Source organism: Sciurus vulgaris (genome assembly GCF_902686455.1).
Source record: "Sciurus vulgaris genome assembly, chromosome: 14".
Classification (NCBI taxonomy): domain Eukaryota; kingdom Metazoa; phylum Chordata; class Mammalia; order Rodentia; family Sciuridae; genus Sciurus; species Sciurus vulgaris.
In genome coordinates this window covers 98,499,992-98,519,442 of record NC_136475.1, presented here as the reverse complement: position 1 = coordinate 98,519,442, position 19,451 = coordinate 98,499,992, and the positions used below count along the sequence as shown (strand labels likewise).

The 19,451-nt window shown below is 51.4% G+C and overlaps 1 protein-coding gene and 1 long non-coding RNA gene across 2 annotated transcripts in view; one reads left to right on the top strand and one right to left on the bottom strand.

The window, feature by feature from the left end:
- MYT1L (myelin transcription factor 1 like) overlaps nucleotides 1-19,451 on the bottom strand; it is a 338,636-nt gene that overhangs the window by 49,855 nt on the left and 269,330 nt on the right. Inside the window, exons 16-18 of the mRNA XM_079110560.1 lie at nucleotides 18,584-18,820; nucleotides 16,965-17,086; nucleotides 16,068-16,136 (exon numbers count right to left, since the gene is read on the bottom strand). Coding sequence (XP_078966686.1) covers nucleotides 16,068-16,136; nucleotides 16,965-17,086; nucleotides 18,584-18,820 — 428 coding nt within the window. The remainder of the gene's footprint in view (nucleotides 1-16,067; nucleotides 16,137-16,964; nucleotides 17,087-18,583; nucleotides 18,821-19,451) is intronic.
- LOC306644042 lies at nucleotides 13,180-17,592 on the top strand. Its single transcript, XR_013759153.1, has 4 exons — nucleotides 13,180-14,977; nucleotides 15,797-16,160; nucleotides 16,691-16,906; nucleotides 17,057-17,592. It is a non-coding gene; the product is annotated as an uncharacterized lncRNA (long non-coding RNA).

The window sequence follows — 19,451 nt, the reverse complement described above, 5'->3', positions numbered from 1 at the left end:
GCAGGAACAAGCAGAAGCTACCCAGACAGCGAGCGGCCTCGGGCTGCTTGAATAGGAGCTGGTGTCTGCCTCCCTGAACTCTTCACCCAGAGCATCTTGGAACAGGAAGTGCACTGGAAGCATGCAGACTTCACCCCCTGGCTGAGCTGGAACTCCTGCAGGGCCGAGGGACACGGGCAGAGCTGCTGCCTCCTACTCCCAAGGGGCCGGTCTCATGGTGGCTCTCCGCGGTAGCTCTCCGCAGGCAGGTGTTGCACTGAGGCCACTCACTGAGCTTGCTTTGGCCTGCAGAAAGGCCTGCAGGAAGAACCATGGTGGCAGAAACAAGTGCACCTGAGCTGCGGAGTCCTGGGAGCCAAGGCAGGCTTTGTCAGTTGTGCTGGCAGGAGGAGTGGTCCTGGGGCCTGCTTCTGCTTGGCGATGGTCTGGAAGCCTCCTCCTGGGACCCCCTTCATCCCCTGGGCCATGAGAAACTCACACACGATCACCCTGACGATAGCAGCCCCCAGCTCCAGGGAAGCCTCGCCAGGGGACTGAGGTGAGAGGCCTGGAGGAGGCACTGAGCTGGGGTCCTGTGCCAGTGGCCACCCTCACTCTTCTGCTGTGCATCCACCTGTGGCCTGTCGTGGAAGGGAACACCATGGCTTTGATCCCATCTAAGGCACCACACAGCCTCCCATGCAGACCAGCCAGCCTTCTGCAGGTGAGGAAAGGTGCTGGATATCACCTCCTCCTCCAGGTGTGGCTCACCCTCATGAAAGGCAGCTCTGATTTTGACACCTGCAGTGTTTCCTTTGAAGAGACTCAGCTCAGAGAAGCTATCTGGGGAGTCCTGCTGTGCAAACCCATTCCCACGGCCCGGAGCTCAGTGCTCTGGTCTTCTTCCCCAGCCTCACTGCCTGGCCCATGTGTCCTCTGCTCTGCTGTTCTGGTCGACCAGGCACACCAACACAGCAGTACTTGGTACTCTTTTTTTTTTTTTTTTGGTGGTGGTACTTGGGATTGAACCCAGGGGCACGTAACCACTGAGCCACATCTCCAGTCCTTTTCATTTTTTATCTGGAGACAGGGTCTCACTAAGTTACTGCGGCTGGCTTTGGACTCACGATCGTCCTGCCTCAGCTTCCTGAGCTGCTGGATGACAGGCGTGTGCCCCCCGCCTGGCCACACCGGTGCTCTCGACGGCATCGCCGAGCTGCTGCTCAGGTAGACAGAGCCGTAGCCAAAGGGCAGGGCCTCAGCTCCACTGCTCTTCAGGCCCAGGGCCCTGCCTGCTTCTGGAGTGGCACACACGATTCCCAGGTGTGCAGTCGTGTCCCGGTACGTTGAGAGTGGGGAAACGAGCCGAAACCGCTCGTAGGCCACGTCTCCAGTCCCAGAGCTGTCCCTTACGGTGCTGGGAGGTCTGTGATGCTGGGGCAGGGTCTGTGTCACACTGGCGGAAGGTCTCTGGGCTGAGCGGTCGGAAGGTCCACCAGACTTGGTCTGACAACCAAGTTCCCTGTGACTCTGAGAAAGTCCGTCACTCTCGGCCCCTTGCTTCCTCATGTAAAAATGGGTGTGATTGTCCACCTGCAATCACAGATGGACCTCTGGCCCTCCATCCTGCCCCGCAACCAGGGTCAGATGAGGTGTGAGTTCATCTGTTCCCACAGGGAGTGTGAAGCTGGGGCAGAGGCTTCTGCTGCCTTTTCAGAAGAGAGAATTGAGTTCATCTAATTGGTCTTGGTGAGGAAGAGGACTGAGCTCAGGTTCCATGGGTCCCTCCTCCTCCGTCACAGGGAGGTGAACTCCTGGCCAGCTGCCCTGAAGGCCACGCTCTGCCTGGGTCTCTCTGTCTTCAGCATCGTGGACCAGCATGAGCGAGAGCTGGAGTAAGAACATGCTGAATGAATGAGCGTGTGGGTAGACACCAAGCATCTGGGAAGCACCCGAGACAGCCAGCTAAAGAAGTCCTGTCAGGCACCCCCCACCTGGTCTGCACTGAATAGTTGTTACTGAGGTAAGAAGTCAATATCCAAAGCACCCTGGAGCAGCAACAAGGGCCATTGCTGAGAGACAAAGTCAGGAAGCATCGGAACTGACCTCAGACGACATGTCACTTACAGAAGCCACGTGGAACCTGATGTACAGGGCTAATAACCTCTCAGGGACCACAGTGGCTTTCTGGAAGGGCACCGAACACAGAAGAGCTGAGAGCTCACGGTTTCACAACAGACGACCCCAAGTCACCAGACCTGTCTGGCTTGGAAGTTAGAGAAGGAAACCAAGAGAGGACTTGCAGCTCAGGAGAGGTTCTCACCCCCAGGGATGCAGGACATGAAGACACCTTCACTGTAGTAGGTCTTATCACGAAGCATGTGTCATCCAAAGCAAGAGAGATGAAGCATGGATTCAAAATCATTTGAAAAATAAGGAAATGACAAAGAATAAAGGTGATCAAAATACACCCCTTGGAAAGCGCGTCAGAATTCAGGGGGGCAGCAGGAACGAGCATGGACCGGGTGGGAGTGAAGCCGGCCGACGGATGGACATTTTTATTTGATGATTCTAAACCTGATTTGCAAGTCTGATGTAAGTATTCTAAAATCATACCATGTTAGACCAGAGTGAGGAAAGACAGATTAGGAGAATAGAATTCTTTTATCTTTGAAATATTTTGATCTTGGTTTTGGAGCTTCAAAGACAAGAAGTCCTATTTCATTTGTTGTTGGAATTGGGTTAAATTTTAGTCCTTTTCTTCTGACACCTCCCCGCCACCCAAGCAGTCTCAGAGTTCCTTTAGCCTGGCCTACTGAGACTCTCATGCTGGTCTCCATGGGGTCCCTGTCCTTAGTCGCTCATTTAACAAAAGCATTGTACAGCTGTTCTGCACACCAGTGCTATTGTGAGCACTTTACAAACATGACTCACCTGGTCTTTAAAACCACCTGTGAGAACGTGCCAGCCTGTCCCCATCCTGAAGAGGGAGGCAGGAAAGGAGGGGCACCTCCCCGGGACTGCAGGGCGGCCAAGCCAGGTCTTCCCTCAGGAGGTCTGGTTCTGGGTCTGTGTGTGACCTGTGCTCGGAGCTCCTGCCATGGCCTTTGGAGGGCCTGGAAGCCTCGAGATGCTGTGCTCAGCAGGAAGGTGTGTACCCCGTGCCCTAGCTGCTCACGGCACATGCTGATGGCCCAAAGCTCTCAGAGGCCCCAGGCCTTTGAGGGATCTTCTTAATGCAACTTGCATGTGCTGACCAGAGTTTTAGAAAGATAAATAATAGGTCAAAGGAAACAAGTAATGGATCCCAAATACTTGCAATGAAACAAAAAGCAAACATTAAAACTATTTCCTTTTAGCCTAAACACTTGCTCCAGACATCCCTGGGGAATTCAACACCAGAGACAGGCATTTCCAGTATTTCCAAGATATCAAGAGCTAAGAAGCACCCACAGAGGTGGAGGGCTGCCTCCAGGAGAGCCCTCATCACTGCCGGCAGATTCTGAGGGTGAGATGTGGTGGTATCACAGCTCAGTCACGCCCATGGCACCGTGGCATGTGACCACCTCCCCTGTGGGAGGCCAGAGTCCACAGGAGCATATGGAAGTTGTGATGCAATGAACACAAATGTCTGTCCAGTGTCCACTGTGGCCAGGCGCCATTCTGGACTCTGGGCATATAGCCCTGGGCAAAGGTGCCCAAGTCCCTGGGGCATGGAGCGTGCCCTCTGATGAGATCTGTCAGAGCCCTGGCCCACAGGACTGAGTCCTGATAGCACCAGGTGACTAAGGTGAAAACTGCATGTCTAATTTAAAGCAAGTGGCTAGCCAACAAAACAACACCCAGCAGGGAGACATGCTCTGCCACGGCGGTGGCTGGCCCTGAGGCAGGGAACGCAGGCGCTCTGAGCCTGAAGACTTAGCAACAGAAAGCTCTTAACTTCCTGCTACCTGCAGCCTCATGAGTATCACAGGTGTGGTGAGGAACGGCAGGGGACAGGAGAGGAAGGAGCCTGTCCTGTGGGAAGAGCAGAGGGAGACGGCACTCCAAACCATGAGGAAGGACCTGGAAAGAGAGATCTCTGGGCAGAGCCTTCCAGATGAGAGTCACCCCAGAGGAGGGAGCCTGCTCAAAATGACCCAACGCTCATGTAATTTCTGTCTGCAAACAACCCAGGTCTGAAAACAGGCAAAATTCTGGTTTTCCCAAGACCATTTTTGAATTTGGAAGAGGAGGTGATGTAGAAAGACCCAGCAGGGGAGCTCAGAGGGCCTCGGGTCAGAGCTCTGCTCAGAGGGCTCAGGCTACCTCCTGCTGCAGCTGGAGGCTGGGTAGCGTGGAGGGGAAGCAGGCCCTCACACTTGCCAGGACACTCAGACTTCCCCACACTGGCCAGCCTCCAGCTGTGTGCCCAGTGCTCCTCATGCCTGCTGTGAAGACATGCTGAGGACTTGGCCACCCGAGTGCAGGGCAGGCTGCAGTGCACTGTTCTGGCCGTGCACTGACCCTGTCAGCTGCCCTCAGCGGTTCTACCTCAGAACTCAGGTTTCTCACAAGTTTGTGTGGGACAAATAAGTATTTTCTCACCTACCCATTAACTGGTTTAGTGAATGGCTTGAATATGCCATTTGCTGCAACGTTCAAAGTTCTTTAGAGATGTCAGCTGTCCACGCTATAGTCCCACCTGAAGTCCTAGCACGTGACGCAGGCCACCAGACAACCAGAGCAAAATGGCGCATGGCCACCATGGAGAAGCCAGGTGCCTGGGGCTTGTCAGTGGGAGGGTCGTGTCCTGTTGGGCAGCACAGCACTCAGCTGCTGGCTGGAATGCTGCCCTCACTGGTCTGGCCAAGGCTGACCAGGTCTGGCTAGGGGTCTAGCTGGGAGCTTGAAGGACAAAAGGGTTCAGAAGCATCGTTTCAAGGGCATCTGCCTGCTTCTCAAGGGCTGAAGCAGAAAGGTGCTGTATCGCTTTTGGACCAGGAGTACGTGTGCATTTGAAGTGGTCACTTTAAGGACTTAGGAATATGTTTGAGTCCTTGTGCTAACACCTACGTGTAGGAGGCTGCATGTCCAAGAGCGTGGCATGTCCCTCCTGCCAAAGGTGAAAAGGGAGCACTTCTCCAGGAGAGGTCCACTTTTCCTCCTCTCCCTGCCCCTTGTAGTGTCCACAGTCACCAGACAGGCTGGGTGGACATCTGTAAGTTGTGGGCAGGTGCAGGTGCTGTTGGTAACAGCTCTCTACCCAAACGCTCTTTTCATCCTCTCTGACCTGCGAGGGCAACACCTAAGCCTCAGTGTGTGTGTGCCAGGTCCCCCCGAGAACAAGCTGCTGCTCCCTGTGCCGGCGGCCAGCCTCACCATGGTCACCGGGTCACTGCACAGTGGATGTTCATTCCCCTAATGGCCTGACCCGGCTCCTCGTCAAGGTGTTCAAGAGCAGCAGAGTTCCAATTGCTTGCAAATAACCCCGTGGTGCTGCTACCCGAGCAGGTCAGATGCACAGTGTGGCTCTGAAGTGAATTCCGTGTACACCCAGAGGCTTGAGGGCCAGCTGTGCTGTCACGCTGACGCTCTCCACACCTTGCTTCAGGGCACACTGAGCAGTTCACAGAAGGGACCCTGCACTCTGGGACAGCGAGGCAGCAGAGTGGAAGGTTGCACAGCTTCGTAATGATGTTGATTTTCACAGATGATCGGGTTTTCTGGGCCTCCCCACTAGTGTGGAAGCAGAAAACTCCAGAGGACCTATGCTTCAGAGTAGGAGGGTGAGGAGGGTCAGCCTTGGTGTCCTTCCTGGTCCCTGCTCCCACCTGATATTCAGGGTCTGAGGACCACGTGTCTGCTGAGGCCCTGCAGGGCCAGGCACCAGCCGGAGTCAGGCACTGCCCCGGCATCTGGAGCCCATCCCTGCCTCCTCTACGCGCAGTCCATGTCAGGAAGGGCGCCACATCCAGCTCCTCTGGAGAAACGTCCTGAATCTGACCACAGCTATTTTCCCCGGAGCACCTGTCCTCCTGGCCTCCCTCTGCTCCTGCGCCCTCACCACTGTCCCCCACCACTGTCCATCCTGCATGTCCCTGCAGTGACATGGTCACAAAGGGACTTGTAAACTATGCCTGGCAATGTCATCCTTGTGCTAAAAGCTCACCTCAGACAGAGCCCCAAGTCCTACCAAGACCTACAGCCCTAGGGGACTGATTTGCCTTCAGGCTGCTGCACATTCTAGAACTTTCTCCTGGCCGCTGCCACAGCCTTGCAGGTGGGTCACCAGGATGAAGGGATCACACGCCTGCTGTTTCCCCAGATATGAGGAACCACAGAGGAAGCAGAACTGACTTGTTTACTGCAGCAGAGGCTTCTAATGTTGGGGCTGAGGCCTGGGGCCAGCGAGGACACCTCTGTGACCTGCCTATGAGAGCCAGCCCTAGGGGACACACGTGTCACGACTGACCTAGCAGAAGGAGTCTTCCTGGGGACCCCTGCTTTAAAACATGGGGGCGGTTGATCTGTCATAATGGAAGCTACAGAAACATTTTGTCCTAGAAATATTATGCAGCTAATGAAATAAGATTATATTATCTACACATTCAGCCAGAAGACAGGCTTTAAGATTATAGATAACGTCAAGATTAATCAAAATGCTAACATGATCTTAGAGCTGTGGGGACATATGTAATTTTTTTCTTTGTTTTCTTAATTTTTCGAACTTATTTTGTGCCCAGTAAGTCACTAATAAATTTTCTTGCTTGATTAATAGTATGTTTTCTCTCTCAACTACAGAAACATGTGTGCCAGTATTAGGTGATTTTATATCTGTTGTGTATGTTCTTTACCCTAATTAAATCAAACAGCATAATCAGAATAAAGTGCTTTCAGTACTTGGTCTCATAAAGAAAAATGCAGTGTGAGTACTGGCTGCCCTGTGGCTGGATGGGCATGGTCCCCAAGGCTGCGAGCGGCGTCTGAGCAGGTTGGGTGCCTGAGTTGCTCCTACAAACTGGGAAAGGTCACCGGTTTGTACGCTAGGTCATGAAAAGCACAGTATACTGCCATCTTCGTAATTCAGACCACAGAAAAGTGGGGCCAGGGAGGCCCTGCGCTCTGCCTGGAGCACTGCCCGGCAGGTGGGCTATGGTACAGCAGGCGCGAGTGCACGAGCTTCCGGCAACTCCAGGGTCCCCGTCGCTGCTTATGTGCCTGCCAGTTATGTCCAGCCTATTTGGACACTGGAGGAGCTGGCCTAGCAGACTCTGACCACACTACCTACCAAGTCTGAATTCCTGCACCTGCCTCAACGTCATGAAGCAGAAGAGTTTTAAAAACAAACATAAAATGACAGGCTTCCATTGACTTGTGGATGCTACTCCCTGGTCCCAGGTAGGAGGCTTCCAGTCTTCACATGCCCCCAGCAAGCACTCTGCTCCAGTAGCAGTGCAGTGACCCTGGGATTCAAGTCACACTCAGCTTTCATCTGTCTACAAAGTGTTAAGTGGAAGAGATGCTGTGCATCGATAGAAAGCATTCACCTGTTTACCAGTGACTTCCTAGTATACAACATTATGGAGGACCAGATGTCAAAGGCTTCAAAACTGGTCAATGCGGAAATAAACTATTCCTCCATGTTTACTAGGATGTGATAATCAGTGCACAAGATCAGTGTAAATGAAGTCTGCGGCTCTCTTTGGCATTGCTCACTCTGTATATCCATTTGATAATTGCATTTAAATTTCAATCAGTGCAAATTCAAGACACGCAGGAGTTCAATTCCTCAGGCACAGTAGTCTCACTCAAGAGGCTGTGGCCACTGACTGGCTCAGGGCAGAATGGACAGTGTGGGACAGTCTTTCTGTGGGTCAGTCTGGAGACTCAGGTTGCAGCTCCAAGCGTGGCCACCGGGATGTGTCTGCCTCGCCTGCTCTTAGGAGAAGCCAGGAGAGTGAAGGCCCTGTGCTTCAGCGGTCAGGACGTTCTCCACTTTTCCTTGCAGGGAGACGGGATGTCTTGCCTCCCAACTTGGAGCAGAGAAAACGAGCCCATTGGACCCAGATGGTTGTAAATGGAATGGACAGACTTCAGTGGTGCCAGGGACAAAGCTCTTTCTGTAAGAACGCAGAAGAATAGCACGGAGGAGACGCCCCTCTCCTTGGATGGCCACTGGCTAGAGATCCTGGGCCGTTGAGGTTGAGGAATAAGCCTATAAACAGACGGAATGCCGGAGGTCGGATCTGCAGCTGCTGCGCGTGCTGTCCACCTCCCCAGCTCTGCCTCATCAGAGGCAGCCTTAGTCTCCTCCAGTCCTTCCAATCAGGAAAGTCCAAAGAGAGTGATTCTCTCCCAAAATTGCCAGGAAAAATGCCCTCCAAAAGCCTAGTCAGTGATTTCCCAAAGGGAACATCTACTTTATTTCCAATTCATTCATTTTGCTCCAGGGAACTCTAAATTAGTGAAGTGTTGATGAGATTAAAACCTGGATTTTATAACTAAAGGCCGGCAGGGCCTGGGCTCCAGCAGGGCCTGGGCTCCAGCAGGGCCCTCTGGCTCAGTCTCTCCTCACCAGCCCAGCACCTGGGTGTCCAGCAGGGCCTGGGCTCCAGCAGGGCCCTCTGGCTTAGGCTCTCTCCTCACCAGCCCAGCTGCTGGGTGTCCAGCAGGGCCTGGGCTCCAGCAGGGCCCTCTGGCTCAGGCTCTCTCCTCACCAGCCCAGCACCTGGGTGTCTGGCAGAGACTGCAGCCACACCATGTCTGAGGGCTGCCTCTTCAGAATCCCCCAGAGAGCCAACGACAGGGTGAAGATGGAATCATCCCCAATAATCAGAGGAGGCCCCGCCCAGCCAGATTCAAACCGTGAAGAGCGCTCAGAAATCAGTTAAACGTGAAAGGATCACGTCTGGTTTGAATTTTAGCTTTGCAACAAGATGAGTGTGTGTGTGTGTGTGTGTGTGCGTGTGTGTGTGTGTGCGTGTGTGTGTGTGTGTGTGAACTTATAAGATGAATTCAAAATTTATGATTTGAAAATATGCACGTTTAAAATAGCTTTAAAACTGCAGTACGTAAAATTTTAAGAATCTTAAATTCTCCATCTTGTTGGTGTGCTGTGTATGTTTTAAAAAGAAAAGTAAACCAGAAGTTATAAAGTTGATTTATTCAGAGAATAATTTCAAATAGTTTTGTAAGAGGATTATTTTAGATTTGAGTTAATGGCAATGGCTTAGGTTTTGAAAGTAGGCAATGTCATTTAGGACGTTTTGGTGTCTGTATTGCAGGCCTCATGATTCTGAGGGGAGAGAGCACAGCACCAGAAAGCAGTTCAGGAGAAACAGGCTCCGCAGCCCCTTCTCAGTTTCCGTCATTTTCCAGTTTGGTCACAGTATCATGCATGTCCCCAGCCCAGGTGCACCACAGGCAGCTCGGTGGCTCCTTCTGTGGTGTAAGACGCGTCCAGACAGGACAAGGGTGGATGTGGTAGAGGAGAGGGGCAGCAGCCCTGTGGGTGATGGGCTCAGCCCTGCTGGAGGACGGTGAGAGCTCCTGACCGTGGGCTCTGGGGTGGGGAGCCCTCAGAGATTTCCAGGGAGACTCCTCCATGTGAAAGACTGGGGAAACTGCATTCACCATGTTTTGCTTTCGGGATATCAATGAAAAGCCTGAGAATTTCATTTTCTACTGGCGAGATGAAGACCCGATCAAGGCAGCCATCAGTCAGTCCAACAGAGAGGAGCTGGACATATTCTGTGAGCACAGATTTGGTCCAACACATCCTGTTTTGAAAACCAGGGTCCTGTGGTCCTGCTTCCTGCCTTCCCAGGTGGAGGCCACTGTTGTTGACATGGGCCACAGGCTGCCTTGTGGCCCGTGGCTGAGGCCACAGAGCTGGGCTTCCTGGAGGACCTTCCGAGTCTCTCACCAGGCAGGCTGGTTCTCCCTCCTGTGGTGGAGAGAGAGCTAGGGCAGGCCCGGGTCTGCTCCCTGAGCCTTCCTAGGTCCTTGCCCTCCTCCTCGCCCTCCTCCTCTTCCTGAGACTCCTGCAGGGGAGCTTTTCCTCCATCCCCCTCTCCGCAGTCCACGCCCCGGGCTCTGCTTGCCACCTGCTGCCACCGCTGAGTTTCAGGACAATGTCTTCTGTGCTCACCAGCACAATGTTGGTCACGTCCCTGTGGTCCTCTGTGGCCAGGGTGACTGAGCCATCTGTGGCAGTGGAGCTTGCTGTGTCCATGGGGCTCTGCCTACTGTGACCCTCCTTTCATTTCCACTGTTAGGCCAGCCCCGGCCACCCTCCCAGATTCAGTCCAGATTACCAAGTGCCTCCCTGGCCTGATCTCAGGTACATCTTGGGCACCTCCTGGGAGTCTGCAGGTTTATACGTTTCCCCTTTATTTTGAATACATGGCCATGAGCTTCTGGAGGGTAGCAACTGGTCTTATCTCTGGACACTGATCAGATATCTTCAGAACAGATGAATGGCGTTTCACTCTGCCAATGTGCTTCCTGGTCTGCGCTTCCATGCCGGAACTCAGCGGCCTGGGGATCTGCCATTGCTCCTCCAGGAAGTGAGTGTGAGCCCAGAAGAGCCAGCTGGCCTTGGGTGAGGAGCTCTGGACGTGGGCTTAGCCCAGGAAGAGCACTCACCATCCAGAAGACCTCCTGTGTGCTAACAAGACCACCAGAGACCCTGCGGTGAGGCCCAGCAAGAGCAGACGTGAGGACATCTGGCTAGACGGTCACAGGCGGCCCAGGAGTGGGAATGCACAGTGGCCTCTCCCTTTGTGTAATTAAAGAACTCGATGTGGAGTCTCCTGGAGTCAGAGACTCAGGTTTTTGAGTAGATTAATGATCCATATTTCAGTGAGACGTGAGAGATCAGGCAGTCCTTGGGAAACGTCCGCGCTTCTTCTCCCTACCCGCAGTGGCTGACGTATTCACAGGGCACACGGCTGGAAGAGCCAGGGATGTCTGTGTATGCCTTCCAGTAAGGACATTCCCCAGTGTCCCCAGGGCCACTCCCAATGCCACCCGGTCCATGACCAGGAAGCAGGCGTAGATCAAGGTCGTGCTCCTCGGACTGTGCATTGGGTCTGCAGGAGGGCTTTCCTCACGAGGACAGTGTGGGTGGCCCTGGCCTCCTGCTGCCCCTCAGTACCTAGTCTGACTTCCACGCTGGGAAACTTTGGGTGCTCGTGTGGAAGCTGACAAAGGTGAGATGTGGTGGCAAGGAGCCTGCTTCCAATGCCACCAGGTCTACAGGGCTTTGCGTGTGCAGACCCTTTGCTGCTGGCTTGGGCTGGTCTGTGTGCCTGTGTGAATGCGGGTAGTTAACCAGGGTGAGGTGGACCTAGCCCCACACCTTCAGCTCTGGAGCACGATTTGGGGCAGGGATCTGGCTGGACCAGCAAACGTCCTAAGGAGGCGTGTCCCTCAGGGTCCAGGCTAGTCCCCAGCTGGTGCCTGGGGTCTCCATGGGGTGTGGCCGCCAAGGGGCAGGGACTCACCAGGGACAGGAAGGGAGCCAGAGGCTGTTCTGTTTCCCACTTTGCAGGAACTGGTGGACCACCTGTGGTGAGCTCCTTCCATTAGCTAATTATGGGTTTGTCTGTTCCTGTGTGTTCACGTCATGATTAAAGCAGACCTTGCACATTCTTACTTTAGACATGAAGATGTCCTACTTGCCCATGTTTTCTATGTTGAGCTGAAGCTGGCTTTACTCATGGTAAAACACAAGTATATCTGTAAGTTATAGTTGGTAGTTTCGAAATTGCTATTGTGAAAGCCTTAAAAATCTTTAATAGATGCCGAAATAGAAATGGTAGAACTAGTCACTTGCCAGAACAAGAGCAAAATGCATTTAGCTGCTGGTGAGGATGACTGAGAAAGGGCTTCCTGTGGGGGGTGCATGAGGGGTTCTGGAAACTTGGCAGCTGCTGGTTGGCCCCAGTGATTTCCTTACAGCCCTGCATGGGTTTTAAGAAATCCACACAAAAGCAAGTACACATGAGCATCTGTGTGACTCTGTGTTTGAGTGTGCAGTTACAGCTATAGCTACACACAACCTTTGGTGGGGAATCAATATGAAGCACATCTTGCCAACAGGTTTCTCTGTGCTTGAGGTGGCTTGGGACAGGAGGCAAATCTCAAGACCAGGGCAGGACTCTCCTTGTCTCTTCCAATTGTGTGTGGGAGACCTGCCCAGGACACCCTTCTCCCCAAGATGCATGCTCCTGCACAGATGTGCTGTGCACCAGGGCTTAGGGAAGAGTCAGCTGCCGAATGAGAGGACTTCTAACCAAATCCAGGGTCCTGGGGTAATCTTTGAAGTGGAAGACACCCCTGCTCCATGGGGAGGCCAAAACGAGGCTGAGTTTACTCAGAGGCCAATGCCCAAGACGGAAATACAGCTGTCTGTTGAAACCAGAACCGAGCACACAGAAGTAAAAAGCTCACAATGTTCTGTGGCTTCACTATAGTAAATGGAGAAGGTGAACGATTACAGAATGAGGAGTGTTCCCGGGGTTCAAAGGTGCATGAACCTCTGCTCCCTGATCGTGGTGCTGTGGGATGCATGTCCCCTGGCAGAGCCTGGTAAATGACCCCCCTGCACCTGCCTTAGGTTTACAGACTAACACACAGGCCCAAGAACAGCCTAGAAACAAGTAGCCTATAGGTTTTGACCCAAGTTCGAGATTTTAATTCTTTGATTTACACTTTATTTTAAAATAGCTATAATCAGGCTACAAAAGAAGGTTTATGTCATGTGTGGCTAAACTTGCTACATACTTAAACCTAAACCCCTAGGACACAGCCAGAGATCACAGAGCCAGGTGAGCACTAAGAGCAGCAGGCAGGATCCCCACACCAGTGACGATCAAGTCCAAGCGTGAGATAGAAAAGCAAAGACTGCCAGTGGTCTCAAGTCCCTCTTCCTGCCAGGCTTAGAGTAAGGACCACACTCCTTCTGCAAGCTGAAGATGTGAGAAAGAGTGAGGTATGAATTTGGCCAAGTCGTAAGTGGAAGCCAATTTGGGAGCCTGTTTGAAGAGCTCATTACCTCTGTCTGAAGTCAGCTCTGACCTGGCGTACACTGCCCTTGAGATGCTGGGATACCTGCATCCCGGTGTCTGCACTGGACACGCATCTGGAGTAGGAAAGGGGCTCCTAACTGGGAGGCATGGTCCCGAGGAAAAGCAGCCACCATGCCGGGGGTGATTCACAAGTGCTCTCCTGTTGCTTCTTTTAGGAGGTCTGTGGGCATGAAATTCCAAGAGAAGAAACCACTCTTTGGAATCATGTAAAGTAGAGTTCTCGCCAAAAATTCACTTTGATTTTCAGTTTTGTTGCTTTTTGACCTGTGGCCTCAGCATCATAGCCAGGGAGCCCCTGGGAGGTGGCCCAGGGGAAGGTGTGTACCCCGCCTCTGAGCCTGGGGTTTCCCCTGCACCCCTCCCTACCACAGAACTGTGTCTCACCATCAGCTGAAGGAGGGGCCAGAGAAAGTAGTGTTCTGGTATTCAAAGAAGATTCATGCACACATTACATTTTAATAATATGTTTTCAGTTTACATACTGTACACAATCAGACACAAAATTATTGACCTCTTATTAAAACTATTTCACATCCGTTGCTACAGATAAGAACTAAGCATAGTGTTAACTCAGGAAGTCTAAGAGCTCTGAAGATCCAAGACCTAGGTTTATCTGGCAAAATTCATCTTGTGCATGGTCAAGAATGTACTGCTAATGGCCAACTAAAAAAAAATTTAGTGTTGGAAATGACAAGAGGAAATTTCCCAGAAAATTCCATGTGTCATTGGATGCAAAGAGAGACCTTTTTGAGGTAATTGGGACCCACTTCCTAATGTCTTAATGGAACATTGCAGGGACTGCCTCAGACACTGAATAGTGACTTTGCTGTTTTACTCAAGTGGGATGATGCTGTAAGAATGGATCAAACTTTAAAAATGCATAAGAAGAATAGTACATTGGAAAGGGCTTGAGTGTGAATTATTCTACAGGAAACTATTGTACATCTTAGGGGTTGGCCCAGGCACCTCTGCTTAGGAAAACCTCAGCAGAGCTCTCTGACTCTGAACACAGAAGAGATGAGCTCACTGGCTAAAATGTTAGAGAGGAAAAGATCATAAATGATCCACGGTCTCCTCAGTTTGAAAAGACATCATCATGTGAAAATTGGTCATTCAAATGTGAACTCCGTACAGAAGGCACTGAATGGGAATTCTTAAGTTTTGAAGATCCATTAATAGAAATAGATCATTTCAGAAAATGATTTGAGTATATATTTCCCAGCAAGGGTCAAGCAAAAGGGAACTTTTTTGTAAAGAGAAGCTTGGAACTGTGTGTGTATTTAGATCAACTGAAATCAGGCAAAGGCCACCCCGCTGGGTGCAGTACCCCCCAGGAAGAGGCAGGAAGGAGGTGTGGCCAGGCCTGCTCTGGAGGATGTGAGAGCGAGCTGCCTGCCTCCAAAGCATCTGTGGGCGAGGACCATCACAGCGTCTCCCCCCAAGGGAGGGGAGGAGAGGAAGAGGGAGTGTGGGACTCCAGAAGCCGGGGTCTGCCCGGAATTTCAGATGGACACCATCTTCCCTCGCAGCCCAGCACTAAGGGTGAGAAGCCAGTGAAAGTGCCTGTTTAGAGACAGGCTCTGGACTCGGGTCTGCAGCACTAAGTAGTCAGAGGAACGCCAGACGCAAGCAGCACACAGGCTGCTTTCTTGTTCACAGCCGGCCTGTTGGAAATGGAGATCTGCCAAAGTTTTGCAAAGTACTCCTCACCAAGAAACACAAAGGAGTGTTGCCACGATCGGATGTGATGGCCAGGATCCAAGTGCGGTGAGTCACTGTGGGCCATGAGGGAAGTGTGGGTCCCGGCTGGGACAGGAAGAGGCTGGACAGAGTGTGGTGAGGGCTCTTGCTAAGGCTGTCCACTCTGAGGTGCTACGGCTAAGTGTCCACCAGGCACTCTGGGCCAGGCTACGGACTGCAGGGTAAGAGGAAGCCCTCCAGCGGCAGTCCACGAAGAGAGCTCCCAGGAGCATGTGGCGCAAGGGCTAGTTCAGGAAGTCACTGAACATGAGCAGGTGGTCTATGGCACTAGGGCCTTGGGCAGGGATCCTGCAAGAAATGACATGGCGTGAAATGAAGGCCTGTGTGCTGAGGGGCCTGGTCTGCGGTCACGGTGAGGGCAGGACGGACCTCTGGGAGAGGGCTGAACATGGGGAAAACAGCACTTTCCTGGCATGGACACAGTCTTCCCAAGCAGAAGGGAAAGCAAGAATTCCATGTCCTGACAAGGGGCCCAGATGGGACGGACAACAGCCAGGGTGCCTGGCCCTCCTCATGCTGTGGGATGTCCTGCACGTCCTCCTGAGCCCCCAGGAGGCTTTGGCACACTAATAACTTGCCCCCTTCTCCCAACACCCTGTCTGGGCCTGGAAGGTGGCATGTGTAGACTCAAAGGAGGAACGCCTCTGCGGCAGGTGTAGATGCTGGTGGTTCCACGATTTTGCCAGATTCATGCCTGAAAGTTACAGGCTCAGGGGACAGGGAGGCAGGGCTGCTAGGAAGGTGTGTGTGTGCAGCTCTACACCACAACAACACAGATTCATGCACCGTTACCCTGAGTCAGTCAGTCCAGCGTACGTAAGGAACTAGTTGCTAGCATGGCAGACTTATCCTTTGGGCTATTTAAGTACCCACACTTTGAGTAATTATACTAATTTCTGAGTTTAAGACCTTAACTTTTCTTTTTTAAATTACAATCACTTCTTAAAAGTTTGAGTACCTTCGTAAACTTTTCCTTGCAGGTGCATGCATACCTGAAGATAAAACACCTGTGCTTTAGACAATTCCAGATAGAAAGGATGTGGTATGAAAGAACTGGAGATGCACATGAAGGAAAAATGGCGAGGGATCTTCCAGAAATGTGCTGAGCCTGAAGCCCTGTCCGTGCACTAAATACGGCACTGGTATGCACAGGTGGCTCCTTCAAAGCCTTTTCTGTCAAATGGCACATCGTTTTTTGTGAACTACTGAGTGAATAGGTTTTAAAAGAGAATTGTTTTCATCAAAGCTTACTTGAGTTCTTGTGAACTGGTGGCCAGCATACTTCGGATGCTTTTGTCAGCCAGTGGGCAGCCGGACAGACTGTAAGACAGGCCAGGGGGGCAGGTGAGTGAGCCTCCAGGCAGTGGACCCGCCCGAACGAACACAACATACATTTGAAATTAAAAAGTTCAATGCAGAAGAGCAATGGGCAAGTGCTGTATATTGAATTTTTTGCATCATTAATTCTGAATATGTACAAATGTAAATTTAAGAAAATGTTTCTGTTAATAATTTTTTAAAAAATTTGTGCTCTTAGGTTTAAATGTTTGAGAAGATTTTGCAAATTTCAGTAGTTTGAGATTAAAAGACATTATACAACACATAAGTCAGCATGCTTTTGAAGGTCAACATATAGCACTTAGGGGTCGACACAGAATCAACGTTGGTACTTGACAGCATTGTTGAGGTAAGCTGAAAACAATAAATTGAAGACAGAATCCACCATGAGAGAATGAAGCCACACCTTCTGTGTGAGGCGTAATTGCCAGTCACATGACCACTCCCATCACACCCCGGAGTTGGACATCTGCCACCAAACAAAAACAAAACAGCCAAAACAGTAAGTAACTTTCAAAAAGTTTCATTGTTTCCAGTTTAGCTGCAATGTCTGCAAGGGGATTTAAGCACCCTGAAGGACAGCTGGGAAGTGCACAGGATCAAATGAGATGACGCTTCCGTACGACAGAGCATCATTGAGAACCAGCAGGCACACGTCAGCCTCCCGCCCTCCTCCACTGGCAGCTGGAGACACTGTGTGCCGCGAACGTGCATGCTCAAACGGCAAGGCGTGTACAGATCGGTCTTTAAAAGTAAGCCAAAGGAAGGGAGGACTGAGGAGAGTCCAGTTCCACCTCGAGTCATGCTTACGTTATCAGGTCCTTTTTGCTCTCCTTGCACTGAGGGTACTTGGGCTTGGGGCTCGGGATGGTCACCTCCCCAGGGTACCTTCTTTCTTCCAGAGCTTCCTGGAATGGGTCCAAGTCTTCTGGCTGTAGACAGAACACAGCTTCAGAGCCACATGTGGAAACTCAGTTCAAGGAGGGAGAAGGGCCCCACGCCTGCCGGACAGCTGCTCTGCTTTCCCACCTCTCCTACCACACGTTCATAATCCAAAAGCACTTTTCCCTGACAAGGCTCCTTCTGAAAAAGCAAGCTGTGCTGTGTGCAGCTGCTCTAAACCTCTGCCCTATGGTCAGAGCCCTTACTCAGTCTCCAGACTGGCAACAGGACCCACAGCCTGCATGGCAACCGGAGGCCACTTCCGATTGACCTCTCATCCAGTGTCCAGGGATGCCTGCTGTCCACCACTGACACTGCACTGCAACTCAGCACTACGTCACTGGGAGCTGTTTTACATATATGTGCCATTAAGTCTCTGTCAATGGAAGACCAGCTGTGTTAATGTGATTTTAAATTACCCTTAGGCAGCGATCTCTGAAAGTACCTGCATTCAGCTGTGTCCACTTGCAGTAACCTAGAAATCCCTACAGGTGGCAGCACCCTGCAGAGCTGGGTTTTGTTTCTTACATGGTCTACAGGATGAGAATTTGTGTCCCTGTATGGGAGCTTAATTCTAATTATAATAAATTTGTGGATTTAAGTATAATGCAGATTTTTGGTGGTAATTATTTAACACTGCAGGAGAGAAAAAAAATTTGGAAATTTAGCTTGCCACCCAGATTTGATTTTCCCCCCACAGTGCCTCAATACTTAAATCAATTTGAGGAATAAACATAATAGACTTATAGGCAGTTGGCTCCCCTGCCAACTCCTTCATGGAGCTCATATTTCTTTTCTCACCTCCTTGTTTCTGCAAGGCATGACTGCTTGGTGGGGGTCTCCTTATTCCATTCAAAAAAATGTTCATTTTGTAGAAAATAAAGGAGATACTCAAGTCTAAATATGGACAAAAGGTCCAATAAAGAAAAAGAATCCTCCATTTCTATTTTTTTTAGCCCATGGGATATTATATCTACTTTAATAACCTAAATTTGAAAATTCAAACTCCTTCAACAATATATTTTGACAAGGGTGTAACACCATCCTAACAAGTAATGCATTTGAGGCTAGCACATCCTCTGGAGGTTGGTTTCTTGGAGAGACACCCTGCCTTCACTTCAGAGAGCATGCAGACAGCCATCCACCGCTCCCCCTCATTACCATCCTCTAGCAGCAGAGAACACCCTGGGCTGCTGCTTGGAAAAGGAACTAGTGCTGTTTACACATTTTCCCAGAAATCATTTGTAGCAAAACACGCTAGTTAGGAATACAATGTAAAAGGGCCAGTAGTTCACTCAAACCAGCGTGTCACACACCGCTTCTGGGCCAGGGTAGTGCTCCACTAGGTCCTAGGCAGCTGAGAGCCACATTTAAAGAGAAACTGTGCTTCTTTTGAGGGGTATGCAAATGGCATTTGCTCTCTGCCAGGCCTAGTTCAGACTCTCAAGGACCAAAGCCAGAGGCAAGGGAAGGGACAAAGGACGTACAGCCATCTCTTTGGGGTCATCCTCATCCACCCGTCGGGGCTTCATTTTGGTGTAGTCCACTGGCAAGTCCCAGCAGTCGCCCTCACTGAGCTGGAAGCACCGGCTGCTCATCACTGCTTGCTGCTGAGGGGACATGGGCTCCAGGGGCGTCAGGACCGGGCAGCAGCTGTCCCGTGGCCTCTGCTTGTTCATGCTGAGGTCCAGGGTGCCGTTCTCATCCACGTCCATGTCAGGGTTCTGTTGGAAGAAAGACGTGTGACGGCCTGGCCTGGGCACCTTGGATCACCTTCCATCCTGTGCTCCTGACCGCAGCCTTGGCCTCAGCAGGATCCCACTCAGCCCGGCTGCTCATTACTGTCTCAGAGGCATGAATGCCCAAGGCAAACCCACCTGCTGGTCAGCACGTGTCAGCTCTCCCAGGCTTACTGCTTACCATGTGCAGCCTGGTGAACAGACTGCCCCTCCATCTAACCTCTTCCCTGCTTATCTGTCATCTGTTTTCTCCCCTTTCTGTCCCCCCAGTGCATCTCTGCTTTTAGAAATGAGCATGGCCAGAAGAAATTCAAAGAAGTGCTTCATTCTGATTTCATCAGAGTTAAAGTACCTACACCATCAAAAATACGCACGAATATCTGTGTGTATACGTGTGCGTATGTCTCTATACGTACATATCAGCTTAGAAACTTCAGTCTCACTGGTGCCAATATTTCAGGAATTAGGAGAAAGATGAAAGAGCTCAAGGATAAAGGAAGGAAGGAGAGGAACTGCTTTTCTTTTGAACCATGCGCAGTGCTGAGGACTCCCCTTGCAGAGAGGAGGCGTGCATCCCAGCCTGGCACAGGGACTGGTCTGACCTGCTCGATGCGCC